Genomic DNA, 16,123 nt, shown 5'->3' on the forward strand with positions numbered 1-16,123 from the left:
ATATGCTCCCTATATTTTGAAATGCATCTTACATATGTTTTAAATTTTAAAAAAATTGAAACTAAAAGTTCGCACGTACATCTTCACGTACTACATGCTCACAAAGTCATTTCATAAAAAATCTACTTATCATGTGACGTGTGTAAAAAAGACAAAATTCAGGGCTAAAAATAATGCTTTTCACAAGATAAATTTTCTCTTTTTTATATAGACCACACAAAATATTGGTTTTTCGTGAAACTTGACGAACGCACGTATATTATGAAGATGTACATGTATAATTTTTTGTCCAAATTTTTTGACATTTCGAAATATAATTTTTCAGTAGAGGGAGCATACGCACCCGGGAGCCGAATTGAATTTCCGCTATTGATGGATCTACCGTAGTACAATATACTTGAGCCAAGCAAATAAAGCAAATCATAAGGCCGAGGGGAGAGGATAACTGATCGAGTCGAGTAGTGTGAGCGCCATGGCATATTGGCATTGCATTCCAAACTTCTCACTGTACCACCTGCAGCAGCAGCAAGACCTGGAGGAAGATGTAGGAAGTTCCCCCGATGGTGGCGTACCGGAGCTTGCTCTCCCCCTCCACGTCGGCGAAGTCGCCGTCGACGGACTTGCTGAACCCTCCGGCGAGCCATCCCACGTTCCTGTACCCGTCGTCGTGCAGCATCCTCACAGCAATCAGCGACCTTGAATCAATTGACGAGCCAGCGAAAAGTCTCATCAGTCAACGTGTCCAGGAAAACAAAATGTACATATATGCATCGTGCGTGCCACTCAACTATTCCGTTTATCACCGCAGCGAGCAAAGCTATGATCTTTGACTAGCTGCTACACTAGTTTACTTGCCTGAGGCCTTCGCCGCACGCGACGAGTAGCTTGGCATCCTTCCCGGCGACGACGGCGGCGACGTCGTCGAGGAAGCGGTCGTTCATCTTGGTGAAGGACTGCCCGGTCCAGAGCCCGATGTAGCCCAGGTGGACCCACTTCTTGAGCAGCGTCACCGGGCTCATGTCGTCGTCGGATATGAAGAGCGGCACGTGGACGGAGCCCCGAACAGCGGCGCGGCCGTGCTCCCACGCCGGCCGGATGTCCAGCAGCTGGAAGCCCTCGGCGCTCATGGCCTCAGCCGCGTCCCTCGGCCGGACGGCCTTCACCGCGCCGGACTGCACCAGCTCCTTTGCCCCTCCGGCCCACGACTTCGCCTGCGCCCTGACACGAGAGCGAGAGACGCCTGTGGAGGCGGAGGAGAAACAGGCGGCCGCCGTCGCCGCAGCACCCATTGCCATGGCTTCCACCTGCTTGGTTTTAGTCAGTTGTGCTCTGGCGAGCGCTTGGCACGCACTCCCTGCCTGGGAAGGATACGTTTCCAGGTGTCTTATCCACATGATTTTCTAGGTTCGATCAGCGCCGTTGGGAAAGCGGAGTGCTTACAATTCTTGACCGCACGATCACTCTAACAGAGCAGACAGCAAAGAGACCCAGCCCAAGCAAGGCGACTGAAATTTTGTGATTCTTCTAGCAGTCAAAAATTCTTAGATCTTAGACAAATCGATCTATCTAGCTAGCTATCGTTTCACAGCATGATAATACAACATGTGTTCATGCACAGCACATGCTCACCGAGCCTGCCGGCCAGCCGGGAGCTGGCTAGACGAACTCGAAGCTCATGAGGAGCTTGACGCTCTTGAACTTGAAGCCCTGGTGGTCGAAGAGTGGCACGGTGCGGACCCCTGGCCACAGCTCCGACACCGGCAGCACGGTCTGCCCGCCGAAATCGTCCTCGTTCACATCGTACTCGTGCACCTCCACCCGGAGCAGTGCGATCTCCGGTACCGTCAGCTGGAAGGTGAACTGCTCTTCCCACACCGGGACCCAGCTATCCTCCACGACTCCCGTCTTCTTCATCGTCGAGTCTGACGGAACTCCAGCAATGCCCACCTGCTCGTTGAGGGGATTTCGAAAAGCAATCAGCAATGCGTCAGGTTTGGTGTCACTCAGTTTTATCTTTAGTTGGCTGTGAGTTAATTGTATTAACTTGGCACGTCAAATTGCATTCAAATTGCAGTGGTTCTGGCAATACCTTTACATAGAAATCTGGAGGAGAATATGAATCGAAATGTGTCTGCTTAAAGTCCTGCTGCCAACCGTCACCCATGTACACTTTGACCTGAGAAACAAGTAGCCAAGTGAAACCCACTTCTACATTTCAGATAGAAAAGCAAAGGAATGTGTTATGTACCTTGAGTGTTGTCTTCACTGGTAGATCTGCTGTCGGATCGAAAACCTTTCCATCCGGACAAGTTTGCATCAAGAAGTCTGGTTTCTTCACATAGCCACAGCCTCCGTTGGCTTTGTAGAATCCATTCATCAACCAAAGGGCTCTTCCATATCCCTGCAAAAATAAAATGTCAGGCCTTATACTATCGACAACTGAAGAGCACACAGTTAGGGACCATCATAGCAAATAGCAGAGGAACTGTTTCCTTAAGGAAAAAATATGCACCATAACGCAACCAATTAAGGCAATTCATTCCCAGTAACTAGAGATCTGTAAGCTGTAGGAATTCAGTGCAACTATAATCTCTTGCTAACATCATAACCTGCATATTGAACGCCACCATTTGAGCACCATGCACCCAGCCTAGAAATGGATTGTAGTTGGATGAATTGAAGCGGGTTCCCTTTGGGTATATCCTCAGTAGATTTCTTTGCGTAAAGCTGCTTGTAGCAAACAGGATGAGCACTTCAGTAATAAAAAAGAAGTGGATAAACATAGTTTCAATGCACAGAAATGCAATAGTATGATTGTCTCCCTCCAATGTTTGCTGAGCAATTCAATAGTAAACGAACCTCACTATGTTGGGACCATGGCGTGCTGCCACTTTTGCAAGTTCTTGCTCGCTCAAACTTAGACGCCTAACTTTGTCTGGGTCACTCTTTAAGGCGTCAACAACAGAACCCTTTGGCTTTCCTGCCTTGATAGTAATCAGGTGCTTATACTCCAGTGGCGCATTCTTGCGTGCTTTCTTCTCATCTTCATCCACATCTCTTTCGCGGTATAATAGATCGTCCTGATGCTGTTAGAGCACCATTTTATAAGTCCCGACATACAAATGTTGAGGTAAAAAAAGGAAGAAATGTTTTGTGTAACTTTAAATCAAGTACCTTGTTGGCATCTTGCAACTCATCCTGAATATCTGGAACTTCTCTGCCCCATGCTGATTCTTCATTTTCTCCTTTGCTAAATTTTGGCACAGTACCTCTATCTTTCATAGTGCCACCCTTTGCTTCAAGGTACTCCTTTGGGGGCTTCGTTGACAGGAGGACTCGCCCCTTCAGTGCTTCCGGTGAAGGAAATTCTTGAAGATGTTTTGATTCAGGATAGTACAGGATATCTCCAAATACTTCAAGGACCATCTAAATAGAATTCAGAACTAGGTACGAGAGAATCAAATGCACCAAGATGTTAGTCATATAAAGAAAATACAATTACCGTAGCTACTTTTGCCTGAAGATCAGATGTAAGGTGGTCTTCTAATGTAATAATAACAGGATAGGGAGATGCAACAAAGGCATATTCTTTAATGGATGTCAAACATTTCATAAGTGATACTGGGGCCGTAAGTGTCCTGCGAAGAGTCAAAGGAAAAGAATGAAGTCATAGCATATGGAGTAACCTTTGTAGTACAATTTACTTGCAACAACTTGATGTTGAAAAATTCTCTCTTCAATGAAGGATTTGACAAGCGTACCTTCCATGGAGAATGTCAATGTCATCTTTAGAAGAATTTGGCCACATGTCTAATTCAATTACACGGACACCTATTTGTAGTGCCTTGATGATGGGAGCATCACTACAATCACTGCTAAGTTGATTGCCAGTAAGATATGAGTTGTGTCCGGTGTATATGAAATAATGGGACAATGGTGCATTCATGTTGTGATGGACCTGGGGACACGAGATTTACAGTCAACGGACATCTCAAACAATATAGCACAGCACACTCTAAGTTATATCAAAATTCAAAACGAAGCTTGTCATGCTAGCTGCAACAGATAGTTGGCAGTAAATAAATAAGAGCAAATAATGGCAAACACAATATTCAGATAAAGCTAGTCACCAGACTTTGGAGAAATTCAGTTATTTTCTCTACTAAAGTGGTATCATTGATTCAGTAATACAGCCATCAGCTTCCTGCGTGCGATGCATCATGACACAACATTCCAACAGTTAGGCAAGGCAATGCAGTGACGTTTCAGAAACAGTTAATTGGTATGCATTTGTGTTTTGTTGCAGTTATGCCAGATAGCTTTTTTTTACAGTCGACAGACATCTCAAACCACATAGCACACTCCAAGTTACATCAACAATCAAAACGAAGCTTCTCATGCTAGTCGCAACAGATAGTTGGCAGTAAATAAATAAGAGCACATAATGGCAAACAGAATATTCAGATAAAGCCAGTAAATAAATAAGAGCAGATAATGGCAAACAGAATATTAGCCATATCAGAGTTTCGAGAAATTCAGTTATTTTCTCTACTAAAGTGGTCTCAGTAATTCAGTACAACACCCATCAGCTTGCTGAGCATGATGCATCATGACACAACATTCCAACAGTTGGGCAAGGCAATGCAGTAACGTTTCAGAAACAGTTAATTTGTATGCATTTATGTTTTGTTACAGTTATGCTAAATAGCTTTGATGCAGCATGAAAAGTTCAAAACATTTCACACTAGAGTGGCATTTGCACCACGCTTGGAATTATGTTTCGGAACCAAGCAAAACAGGATTTCTGTGCCATACACATGGTCATTTGATAGCGCCAATGGCTGGAAATATATATTCAAATGACAGAGCAGTTTGCCAAGCACAAATTCCTTTCTAAATTGCAGTAATCCGTGATGCGGCAAATGCCTGCCAATTCACCACATTGTGTAAACTGCGTGTGGATGCACATCCAAACTCACAATTGACACGCACAAAAAATAAATAAAAAGACATATGTCAGGCGGCATTTGGGAACACCAGCGGATTGCTACCTTGGCTTGGCGGATGGGCGGGTTGAGCTCCTCGGAGAAGAGGAAGCTGTGGAAGTCGTCGATGGTGAGTGCCGGCTTCCCGAAACGCGGGGTGCGGCTGCGGCCCTGGAGGATCCGGTCCACGATCCGCTCCGCCGCGTCCATCTCCGCATCGCCGCCGGCGCCCGGCTCCCCGGTGGCGGCGAGGTAGCGGCGGAGCTCGTCGACGCCCATGTACGGCGTGCCGCCGGAGAAGCGCGCGAAGAGCGTGCGCACGTCCTCCGGCGTGGACGCCTCGCCCGGCGCGAACCTGCGCGTGAAGAAGATGCAGCACTTGTACGTCCCCATCTCCGCCGCCTCTGCCTCGCCGCCCGATCCCCCTGGATCGCCAGGCTTTCTCTCCTTGTTTGCTCCCCGGCGTGTGGGGGTGGGCGGAGAATTTTTCCTCTCCATTTTGGGATTCCTCGTTCCCGCATTGCGAGTTTTTAGGGGCGATTCGAAGGTGGCGTCCGGCCTGGCGGTGGAAGGAGAGGACAGGAGACAAGGAGACGCAAAATTTACCTAGGAGTATTAAATTAAATAAATAAAAACGGAGAGAAACTGACAAGTAAAGATCAGCTTATCTGTTCTTATGAAACAACTGGGTTTTACTCTTCAAAATCCATGTCCGGTTTGATCAATTTTAGCGGAGTGGCTTCTATTTTCCTGCCTGCTTTCTGGGATTTGAAAGTTTCTCCTAAAGTACAGGTTTTTCTTTGGTTGTTCTCACAAAATAAAATCATGACTAAAGATAACTTAAGACATAGGGGTATTCCAAAACCAATGGAAAGCTCTTTTTGTAAAGAGATTGAGAGTGTGCATCACCTCTTTTTTGAATACTTAGTGTCTAGACAAATTTGGTGTTTGGTTGAGAGTTTGTTTAATCATAGGGTGGAAAAGTACCTATACATAGCTAGCAGATGGCTTTGTAATAAAAAGTTCTTGTAATTCAATTTCATCTCTTATGCTGTATTGTGGGGGATTTGAAATTCTAGGAATAACTTGGGTTTTAATAGACTTACATGGTTGCATTTGAAGCATGTGTGGAGAGTGATCTTATCATACCTGAGGAACTAGAAAGTTCCTTTCAAGGACCAGTCCTGAAGGGAAGTGGACTTCTTTGTGGAACTCCTGTCGAAAAGGATCAAAGCACCCATGAAACTGACATCAAGCTGAAGTGCACCAGTTTTGAGTGGATCTCCTCCTAGGCTCCTGCCTTCAAACTTGATCATGGCGGGAGGGCATCACTAGCTTACTTGAAGGAACACCCAGAGGAAGATACCTCGGTTCAGTGGCGGAGCTTCATTGAAACAAACCCGGGCCACGGGCCGCCCAGCTCAACTCAAAACGCTAAAGAATGAGAGACAAATTGGCCCATGAAATAAAAAAATATGCTTTTCTTTGGACTGGCCCGCCCAAGAATCTGGCCGAAGTTCCGCTACTGCCTCGGTTCACGTCGTGCTGTGATGTTTCAGTTTCATCAGTTTGGTGTGTAATATGGATAGTGATCTAGGTTTGCTTTTGATGATCGTGCCGGTGTAATCGTAGAGGTGGTGGTTTCGTGAAAACTAGGTTCTTGGCATGCTTTTGTTGGCGCTGGGCTGCAGCGAGTTCAGTTTTGCCCTGAAGGGGTGTGATGAGTAGTTAGCTTAAAACTTGGTGCTCCGTTTCAGATGTGGTGTTTCCTGTTTTCGAGTTTGGTGTGAACACTCGTTTATGATATAAATGGAACTGGACATCTCTCTGTGAATCAAAAAAAAAAGAAAACTGACAAGTGGGGCACCAAGCCTCCCAGCCCATCAGACCGGACCGGGTAGCGCAACCTAACCAGGTCCCGTCTCCCGAACCTGTCTCGCCCGCACCGTTCACCCAGGCACCCAGCCCAGGCCGCCTCCGTCCTCGAGCAGTAAAGGCGGGTGGACGTGAGACGGCGGCGGAGGTAGCGGCGGCGGCGCAAGGGTTTGCCGGCGCCGATTGCGAATCTCCGACAGGTAAGCATTTCTTCTGGATTAGAGAACAGCGATAAGAAGGTCCTGACACATTGCTCTGCAGTCTGCTCCACCCGCTCCCCACGCGCACGCCGCCGGTGGCCACCTTGGCCACTGCCACCCGCTCCTCGCGCGTCTCCCCTCGGACCGCATGGGCTCCGCTTCCCCCGTCAGCCCGCTGGGCGCCGTATGGGCGCCTGGCGCTGGCCCTAGCTCCCCGGTTTCCGCGGAACGGCTATGTCTATCGGTCGGCTCCTCCTAGGCCTAGGGAGATGCGTCTCCGTACCCGGCTCGGTCCCTCTCACTGGCCGTTGCTTCAAAGGCTGCCCACATCTCTGCCTCGCTATGGCGCTAGACCACGGGCTAGTGTTGTTTATGCTGCGCTGCCTCCGCTGCAACTTAGATGGACCGCGCCGCTGCCGGATCTTCGGCTGATGCGGCGGAAAAGTGATCAGCTTGGAGGTGTTATGAGATGGCAGCAGTTTTCCCGTATAAATTCACCACCCCAGCCGGCTGCGGCTTCCACCGCGACAAAGCCGCGCCATGGACCTGTTCAGGCGCTGCTTTCGTTTGAACAGCCGGCTGGCTGGAGCATTGTGCTCATGTTTTTTAGCCTATCAAATCTGGCATTGTTTGACCCACTCCTGAACTTTCTGTATAATACTATTTCTTGATGCGCTAGTATGTAGCAGCCACCACAACGGTACTAGAATGAAAGCACTAGTCTATTTAGTCTGCAAGGATGAATCGTTGCCAATCCATAAGCGACCTTTGTATTGGATAAACCCATCTGACACACACCCTCCACGCTGGACACAAGCTTGCTTACCTTGGGTTGGCATCGCTCGAGCGCACCATGGTCTGATAGCGTTTGAGGATCACCTGAGGAGGATGCTATTACGGCATTCTTCCACCAGCACGTATCCTTCCGGTAGAAGAGTGATAAATAGCTTAGTGGTCAATGATGTGGTTGTTCCAGACAATGCAGCCATGACCTCCTTTGTGCAATTCAACTTGCTTCTTGGATGGCAAAATTTCGGGAGTTGCCGTTGAACCTAGGTATCCTAGGGTCGCACACTGCAGACCTTTTGGATCTAGATGGCCCTTCCCGAGGAGCATGCGCAGGTGGTGTTTCGTGTTATGCCGCGTGGTAAGGTGTCCAGCCCGGATGGCTTCATGACGGGGTTCTTCTGGTCTTGTTGGGTTGGGACATAGTGAAGGGCAACGTCCTGCCACTTTTGCCAAGCTCCATTCCCTCTTTAGCCGCGTAGACGGCCGGTTTCAACAATGTGCACCCGGGCATCGACACTCTAGTCCCCACGATAAAGGTTAAGGTCAGATCGTGGGTGTTGTCAGGGCAACAGGTCTTGGGGCTTTACTCCCACCGAGCTAGCTCTTAGGGTGTCGAGTTGTATCTTCTGGATGTTGCCCTTCTTATGGCTTGTACATAAACTCTATCTTCTATCAATACATAAACTCTATCTTCTTATGGGAAGCAGTGGCTATGGGTGAGAATGAGTTCTTCGTCAGCGTGCCTACTTTTGATGATCTCAATAGGATGGATGGCATACAGGTGGGAGTTCCAGAATCTACCTCGTCTATCAGTATCACCGCTTGGCAGTCTTCTGAGGTTCCACATAAGGCTGAGCTCGAGCAGGTGTGGATACATGTGGAGGGAGTTCCTCACACTCTCAGACACTTCTTGGGACTTTGGGCTGTGGGGTCTCTTGTGGGTAAACCGCTGATGTTGATCTCTTGAGTCTGCGTCGCCGAGGTTTGGTTCGCGTGCTTCTGGCCATGGTTAATTCTTCGGTCTTGGATAGGTCAGTCTCGGAGCCGGGTTCATATGCTATTTCGGATGCTGTGGTGAAGTTGAAGTCTTTTGAGTTTCATTTCCGTAGAGAGCCAGCTGATTTTGTGCCTGATCCCGACTTTGTTCCTTTCCTCTGGGAGAAGAGGAATGACGGAAATGATGAGGGTGGGGCTCATGAGGCGGAGGATGATGATGCTATGGACACTTCTGAGGGGCGTGTTGACACTCAGGTTTCAGTTTCTTCTCAGGGACAGTTTGGAGGTTCAGGTGGGGCTGTTGGGTCTAGCACCGGAGGTTCGCAGGTGGCTGGAGCTATCATGGCGGTGACACCGTTTAATAGCAACCCGCAGACCGAAGTGGCTAAGGAGGTTGTCGCAAGGCTGCGACAGGTCAGTCCGGAGCTTGAGAGGCGCCTCACACCGACGGACTCGGCCAATACACCGGCGGACAAGGCTGCCTCTTCGGTTCCATCTTCGTCGAGCAGGCCGCCAGGGAGGGTGGTCCTACCTGCTAGGGGCAGGGTGCACACTATCGCCAGGTCATCCGTGGGAGCATCTCGCACCCTCTTCTCTACGCACTCCCCGTCGACTCTAGCATCATCGGCTGGTTTGGAGTCGGAGGAGGGCCGGGTGGTCACCACTGACCAAGCCCCTCCTTCCGCTGGTCCGGGCGCGGTTGGACCGCCAGGAGGGCGTCCTGGCGCTCCTGACCTGGCCTCTCCGCTCGATGGCGCCGCAGCCCCGCTCGTCGCCGCTTCGAGCAAGCATGCCTTCGTCTCGCTTGCTGCTGCGGACCAGCCTGCAGCTGCCGAGGCTCCCTTGCAGCATGGCGTGACCACGGCTGCTGTTGCGGCGAGTCGTCATGCTGCAGCGTCTGCTGCGGTTGCGGTGGTGCGGTTTCAGTTGGCCGCCGATGCCGCTGAGACGGAGCGTCGCGCCCTCACGGAGGCGGCCGCCATGGGCGCTGGTCCACCTGGTCTTGGGGTGGAGGAGGCTGCTGCGCAGCGACCGACTCTACTGCCGGGCGGAGGGGCCATGGGCGTGCCGTGCCGCTGTCGCCCACGTCTTCGGCGCTTCGCGCGACTTCGACTCAGGCTGGCTCCGTCACCGGGGGGGGGGGGGGCTGCACCGCCTACTCCTCCCCTAAGGTGCCTACCTCGCGACGTGCCAAGTCTGTCACCCCAACGCGTAGGAGCATGCGGCATGGGGTGGCAGCGGATGGTGCGGAGACCACGGACGAGGACTCCTTAGCCAAGGCAATGAGACGCAAAGCGGCTACAAACCTCGACCACGCAGGTATTGCATCTAGTGATAAGTCTTTTTTATCTTTTTCAACACCCCAGATTTCGTCAAAGTTGCATAATCTAGGCGTTCCTTTGGGTTCTTCTCATGATTTAATTTCTGTTTCGGCTAATGCACTGAAACACATGGAGTATGATAGATTAAAATTTACTCCTGTGTCGAAGAGCAAGTCGGATACATCCCATACTAGTGATGATGACGATGAAGCGTACGCCATTTTGGATGGCCAGCTTCTCTCATATATTGTAGGGAAGGTATATGAGGTCGGTCTAGACGATACGATGCTTAGTTCATGCTATGAACTCACGGCAAAAGATCGTAAGTCTAGAACTTCTTCTATTAAGAAAAACGCTTGGCCTAATAAAAAGGCAAGAGTGTCCAAATCTTCTCATGTTTCCGAATGAATGGTATGTTTAAGAATAGCAGAGGTCTTAGTGACTTGGCTAAACACTTCCACATCTCTGAATCCATTCGGGATCATGCATTAGATTTTGTTGCGATCTTCGAGACCGGAAAGCGGCATTACTCCGCAAGTTTTCTAAATCGCCTTGCTGGTGGTGAAGATTTTGCTTGGGTGTCGCGACCTCCGAGAGGTCGGTCCGGGGGTTTACTCATAGGTTTCCGAACTTCGACTATGGAAATATTAGATAATTTGGGTGGTGACTTTCATATAAAGCTTCACATTCGTTATAAATCTGATAATTTCATTTGGAGTTTAGCATCTGTCTATGGGGCGGCCCAGGATGCCCTCAAACCGGCCTTTCTTCGCGAGTTGGTTAATCTTGCAAAAGACAATCCACACCCTATTATCATAGGAGGGGATTTTAATTTGCTTAGATATCCACATGAGAAGAGTAAGGGTAGGTTTGACAGTCATTGGTCTTTTCTTTTCAATGCACAGTTTGGATTTGAAAGAAATATCAATGACAGGGAGGCAATTCACCTGGGCTAATGCTCTTCCTGATCCGACAAATGACAAGCTCGATAGAGTGCTAATGGATTCGGATTGGGAATCCAAATTCCCTATGGTCTCCGTACGCGCTCTTCCTCGAATTGAATCTTTATCAGATCATGCTCCCATACTTCTAACTACCGGGAACCCAACTCCTTCTCGTAAACGTCCGTTCAAATTTGAACTTGGATGGCTACATAGAGAGGGTTTTTTTGATATGGTTAAGAATGTATGGGACCAGCAGTATGTCGCCCCCGGGAACCCAACTCCTCCTCGTAAACGTCCGTTCAAATTTGATCTTGGATGGCTACATAGAGAGGGTTTTTTCGATATGGTTAAGAATGTATGGGACCAGCAGTATGTCGCCGGCTCTCCAATTCAAAGGTGGAATAGCAAGCTCAGGGCTGTGCGTAAATACCTTGGAGGGTGGGCTCGACATATGGCTGGCCTGCTCAAACAAGAGAAACTCGGCCTCTCCACGTCAATCGACGAGTTAGAGGCAATTGCGGAATTTAGACGGTTGACGATGCATGAAATGATCTAAAGAATCAATACATGCGAAGTTAGCCGGCTTATTACGCGAGGAGGAACTCAAGTGGTATCAGCGATCGAAGGCTCAATTCTTATTGGAAGGGGACTCGAATACTAGATACTTTCATAGTTTCGTTAATGGCAGACATAGAAAGAAACGTATTCAGCCCTGGTTCAGGATGATGACACGATCGAGGGTCATGAGCAGTTAAAGTCGTACATTACGTCTTATTACAAGAGTTTGTTTGGTGCACCTCAGGATTCACATATATCTTTGGATGAATCCAGAGTAGATGATATCCCACAGGTGTCCCCTCAGGAGAACGCTGTCCTTTCCGCTCCATTTACGGAGGACGAGATTAGGAAAGCGGTTTTCCAGATGGAGCACAACAAGGCACCGGGACCGGATGGTTTCCCAGCTGAGTTCTATCAAACATTCTGGGATACTATAAAAAAATGATCTCCTAGAATTGTTTCATGAACTACACAAGGGCCAATTAGATCTCTTTCGCATTAACTTTGGGGAAATCATTCTCCTCCCTAAGGTTAGTGATCCTGATTGTATCCAGCAGTTCAGACCTATTTGTCTCCTAAATGTTTCCTTTAAGATCTTTACCAAGGTTGCTACTATTAGACTTAATTCTGTAGCCGATCAAGTTGTGCGTCCAACTCAAACTGCGTTTATGCAAGGTCGATACATCCTCGATGGTGTCGTGACATTGCATGAGATGATACATGAGATGCATCGCAAAAAGTTGAGTGGGGTCATCCTCAAAATCGACTTTGAGAAGGCTTATGATAAAGTTAAATGGTCTTTCCTTCAACAAACGCTCCGTATGAAAGGCTTTTCACCCGAATGGCGCGCTCTAGTTAATAACTTTATCTCTGGTGGAAGTGTAGCCATCAAAGTCAATGACGATGTTGGCAAATACTTCCAAACAAAGAAAGGGTTAAGGCAAGGTGATCCGTTGTCTCCAATGTTATTTAACATTGTGGCGGATATGCTTGCTATTTTAATAGAGCGTGCCAAGGTGGATGGCCAGATTGAAGGAGTGGTGCCTCATCTGGTTGATGGGGGGCTATCTATTCTGCAATATGCCGACGACACAATTCTTTTCATGGATCATGATCTTGATAAGGCAAGAAATCTGAAGTTAATCCTCTCAGCTTTCGAGCAGTTATCTGGTCTAAAGATCAACTTCCGTAAAAGTGAATTGTTTTGTTTTGGTGATGCCCAAGACGAGGCTGACCAATACGCCGAATTATTCGGATGTGGTTTAGGCTCTTTTCCCATTAGCTACCTAGGTATTCCGATACACTATCGGAGACTTACTCTAGCCGAATGGAAAAAGGTCGAGGAAAGGTTGCAGAAAAGATTGAGCAGTTGGAAAGGAAAGCTGCTATCTCTTGGTGGAAGACTGGTACTCATTAATTCAATACTCACAACTATGGTACTGTACATGATATCATTCTTCCAATTGCCAAAAGGAATTCTTCATAGATTGGATTATCTCCGATCAAGATTTTTCTGGCAAGGAGATAGCGAGAAGAAAAAGTATCGGTTGACTAAATGGAGCGTTGTATGCCGCCCCAAAGATCAAGATGGACTTGGCATCCACGATCTTGAGGTTAAGAACCAGGACCTACTAGGTAAATGGTTGGCTAGGTTCTTAACTGAGGATGGGGTTTGGCAAAGCTTGTTGAGGAGGAAGTATGTCGGCTCCAAAGCTTTCTCTCAGGTTTCCTGGAAACCCGGAGATTCACATTTTTGGGCTGGCATTATGGCTACTAAGAAGCACTTCTTTCCGCACGGGTCTTTCTCCATTAGGGACGGGTCGGAAATTCGTTTCTGGGTGGATAGATGGTTGGGAACAACTACATTCTGGGAACAATATCCAGCTTTATATAGGATAGTACGTCATAAGGATGTAACCTTAGTTTCAAATTCGCGTGTTCTTTCACTTGATATCAACGTCTGATTTATTCATGAACTTGTCGTTTGCTTCCTAGTTTACCTGAAATTCCTTATAAAAAATAAAGAACATGAGCACATATGCAGGGAGGATAAGAAAAGAAGGGAACAACCAATCACAAACTGTGGCTAGACTGAACTGGTCCAACAGCAGCACCTTCAATTAAGCCATGTTTTTAGTACTTAAAATAGAATATTATTGAGGTCTGTATGATGTTATAGTTCTTAATAATATCATTTTCCGCTAGTTCGTTTACTAACACACAGAAGGGTTGTTTAGTTTTTGTGGTATAACAGATGTCTTTCTTGCATGTTGTAATTTGGTACAACACGGTCTGAAATATATTTTGCCACAATACTAGTAGCAAACAAGTAGAAACATTTTTTTTGTACTTCTTAATTTTTTTAATTGTTGTACTTACCAATATAAAAAAATTCAGAAAATGAATTTGGAAAAACCAATAATCTTTCCAGTATTGGTTTCTGAAACCAGTGACATTGGAACATTGTGCGCCAGGATCAATGATATGTGTCCTCGAAGAATATGACAAGCAGGCTCCTGTTGAAATGTTAATCATAGACAACTTTTTGAAGGAGGATGAGGAAACTGGAGAAACGGTGTTAACTATCTCTGCACGCATTCTAAAGGTACGCCATTTATCTAATGTTCAGTATCAGTATCAATTGATAAATATTGTTTTACTGATTCTGAAGGATTGTACTGAAAGGACTAGTCCATCAGCAAGCTTCTGCAGACCTCATTTAGTTTTTTTTCTGAAATGGGGTAGCCCCTGACTCTGCATCAATACGATGCATACAGCTCTTTATTGCAAAGAACTTAGCAGAGTATTACAAATTATTATTCCAATTCATGGATCACACAAAGTCTTGACATGGATAAGCCACCTAAAGATGACTAAAAGCATATGCGGCCGGATCATCATTATGCGAGGCGCCTCTCAGACCGCCACCCGCACCGGCAGTAGAAATCCCGTGCCGCCGACGCCAAACGGTTGCATCCAATATCCATGTCCTGACGCACCTCCGGCCCGTGGAGAATGGAGCACATATGGCTCCAATGCGTAACCAAAGGGATAACCTGCAGAAATGGTAACTTCTTCTGTTAAAGATAATCATTACGGACAGTCCATATCGCCCATAGTAAAGGGCACACACCCACTCTAATGTGGCCTTTGTATTTTCTTCCACTCCATTTAACCAATTGCCAAACAAATTTGTAACATTTGATGGAGCAGGTATAGTAAAAGCCATGAAGATAGTCCTCCAAAGTATTCTTGCAAAAGGGCATGTAAAGAAAAGATGTTGTATTGTCTCCTCTTAATCACAAAACAACATTTGAGACAACCATGCCAATGAGATTGTCCTTGGTTAAAATCATCTCCTTATGAAGTAACCACATAAATATTCCTACACTCCCCTTTTCAATGTACCGCTGAACCCACTCACACATTATTTTGGATCAAAACCCTTCATACGCATTGCTTGTTGTAAAAAAGACCAATTCATTTTATCGTAAGCCTTTTGCATAAAAGGCAGTTTGAGTAGACTGAACAACATTCTCAGCGATGTGAGTCACTCTGTTCGTTCCGATTTAGTAAAAACCTTACAGTATGTTGAATTTGGACAGCATTCTCTTTTTTTTGTAACAATATGATTATCCCAAAATTAAGATGAAATAATGGTAACTCTCCACGTTGGAAACTACCAAACAATAGCCATAAGATCACCCTTTATGACCTCCCAAAACTTTTGATAAAATTCAGCGGGAAAATCATCAGGTCTCAATGCTTAATTTTTTTCCATTCGTGCCTCATATCATGTATTACAAATTCTTCCATAACACAGTGAGTACTAACCGAAGGACCAAACAAAATTTTGTAGTATTCGGATATATAAGTTTTGAGGTTCTCTTGACCTATGATCGTCCCTTCTTCTTGTTCTAGCTGAAAGATTTTTGTCACCTATGTTTAGTCTTGGCCCTTACGGGGATTATATTTGTAATGGAATGTGATGATATAAGTCACTAAATGTAAATAAATTTTCCCAATATGTATCATCCTAGTCAGAGTTGGGATTCTAATTTGGATTGATGTTCCTCCGACAGAATTGATACGTAGTATCGAGTATGATTTCTTTAATCCAAGGTAAATCTTGGTACAAGTTCTATATAGTTTTCCACCAAATTGTGTGACAAAAAAAAAGCAAAGTACGTAGCAGTAACACACAGTAAAAAAATTGCAACACAATAGGAATCTAGGAATTTTCGTCCACATGTGTTCCTTCATTATTGGTTACCCGTGAAGTGGAAGGATGAGTGCTATCATCATCTTCATCTGGGACTACACCTTATTCTTCATTCTCGTTGGTTTCATTGTTAGTTTCATCTGTACTGTTGTCATATACACGATTATATTTGTCATTGTCTAATCCAAATTCCTGACCACCTTCATGTATTTAAAAATAATATGCATTAGTT

At 46.5% G+C, this 16,123-nt stretch overlaps 2 protein-coding genes across 2 annotated transcripts; both read right to left on the reverse strand.

The window, feature by feature from the left end:
* Nucleotides 1-454: 454 nt before the first annotated feature.
* On the reverse strand, nt 455-1,354 carry LOC124698168 (rhodanese-like domain-containing protein 10). The gene is made up of 2 exons (XM_047230684.1): nt 856-1,354; nt 455-695 (listed from the first exon to the last, which is right to left on the reverse strand). The coding sequence occupies exons 1-2, from the start codon at nt 1,293-1,295 to the stop codon at nt 503-505; spliced, it is 633 nt and encodes a 210-aa protein (XP_047086640.1). The 5' UTR covers nt 1,296-1,354; the 3' UTR covers nt 455-502.
* A 121-nt stretch (nt 1,355-1,475) lies between these two features.
* LOC124698169 (phosphoinositide phospholipase C 2-like) lies at nt 1,476-5,536 on the reverse strand. The gene is made up of 9 exons (XM_047230685.1): nt 5,052-5,536; nt 3,762-3,958; nt 3,503-3,638; nt 3,175-3,426; nt 2,860-3,086; nt 2,610-2,727; nt 2,249-2,401; nt 2,090-2,176; nt 1,476-1,947 (listed from the first exon to the last, which is right to left on the reverse strand). Exons 1-9 carry the CDS (start codon nt 5,481-5,483, stop codon nt 1,657-1,659), a joined length of 1,893 nt encoding a protein of 630 aa, XP_047086641.1. The 5' UTR covers nt 5,484-5,536; the 3' UTR covers nt 1,476-1,656.
* Nucleotides 5,537-16,123: the final 10,587 nt, after the last annotated feature.

This window comes from Lolium rigidum, chromosome 3 (assembly GCF_022539505.1).
Source record: "Lolium rigidum isolate FL_2022 chromosome 3, APGP_CSIRO_Lrig_0.1, whole genome shotgun sequence".
Classification (NCBI taxonomy): Eukaryota; Viridiplantae; Streptophyta; class Magnoliopsida; order Poales; family Poaceae; genus Lolium; species Lolium rigidum.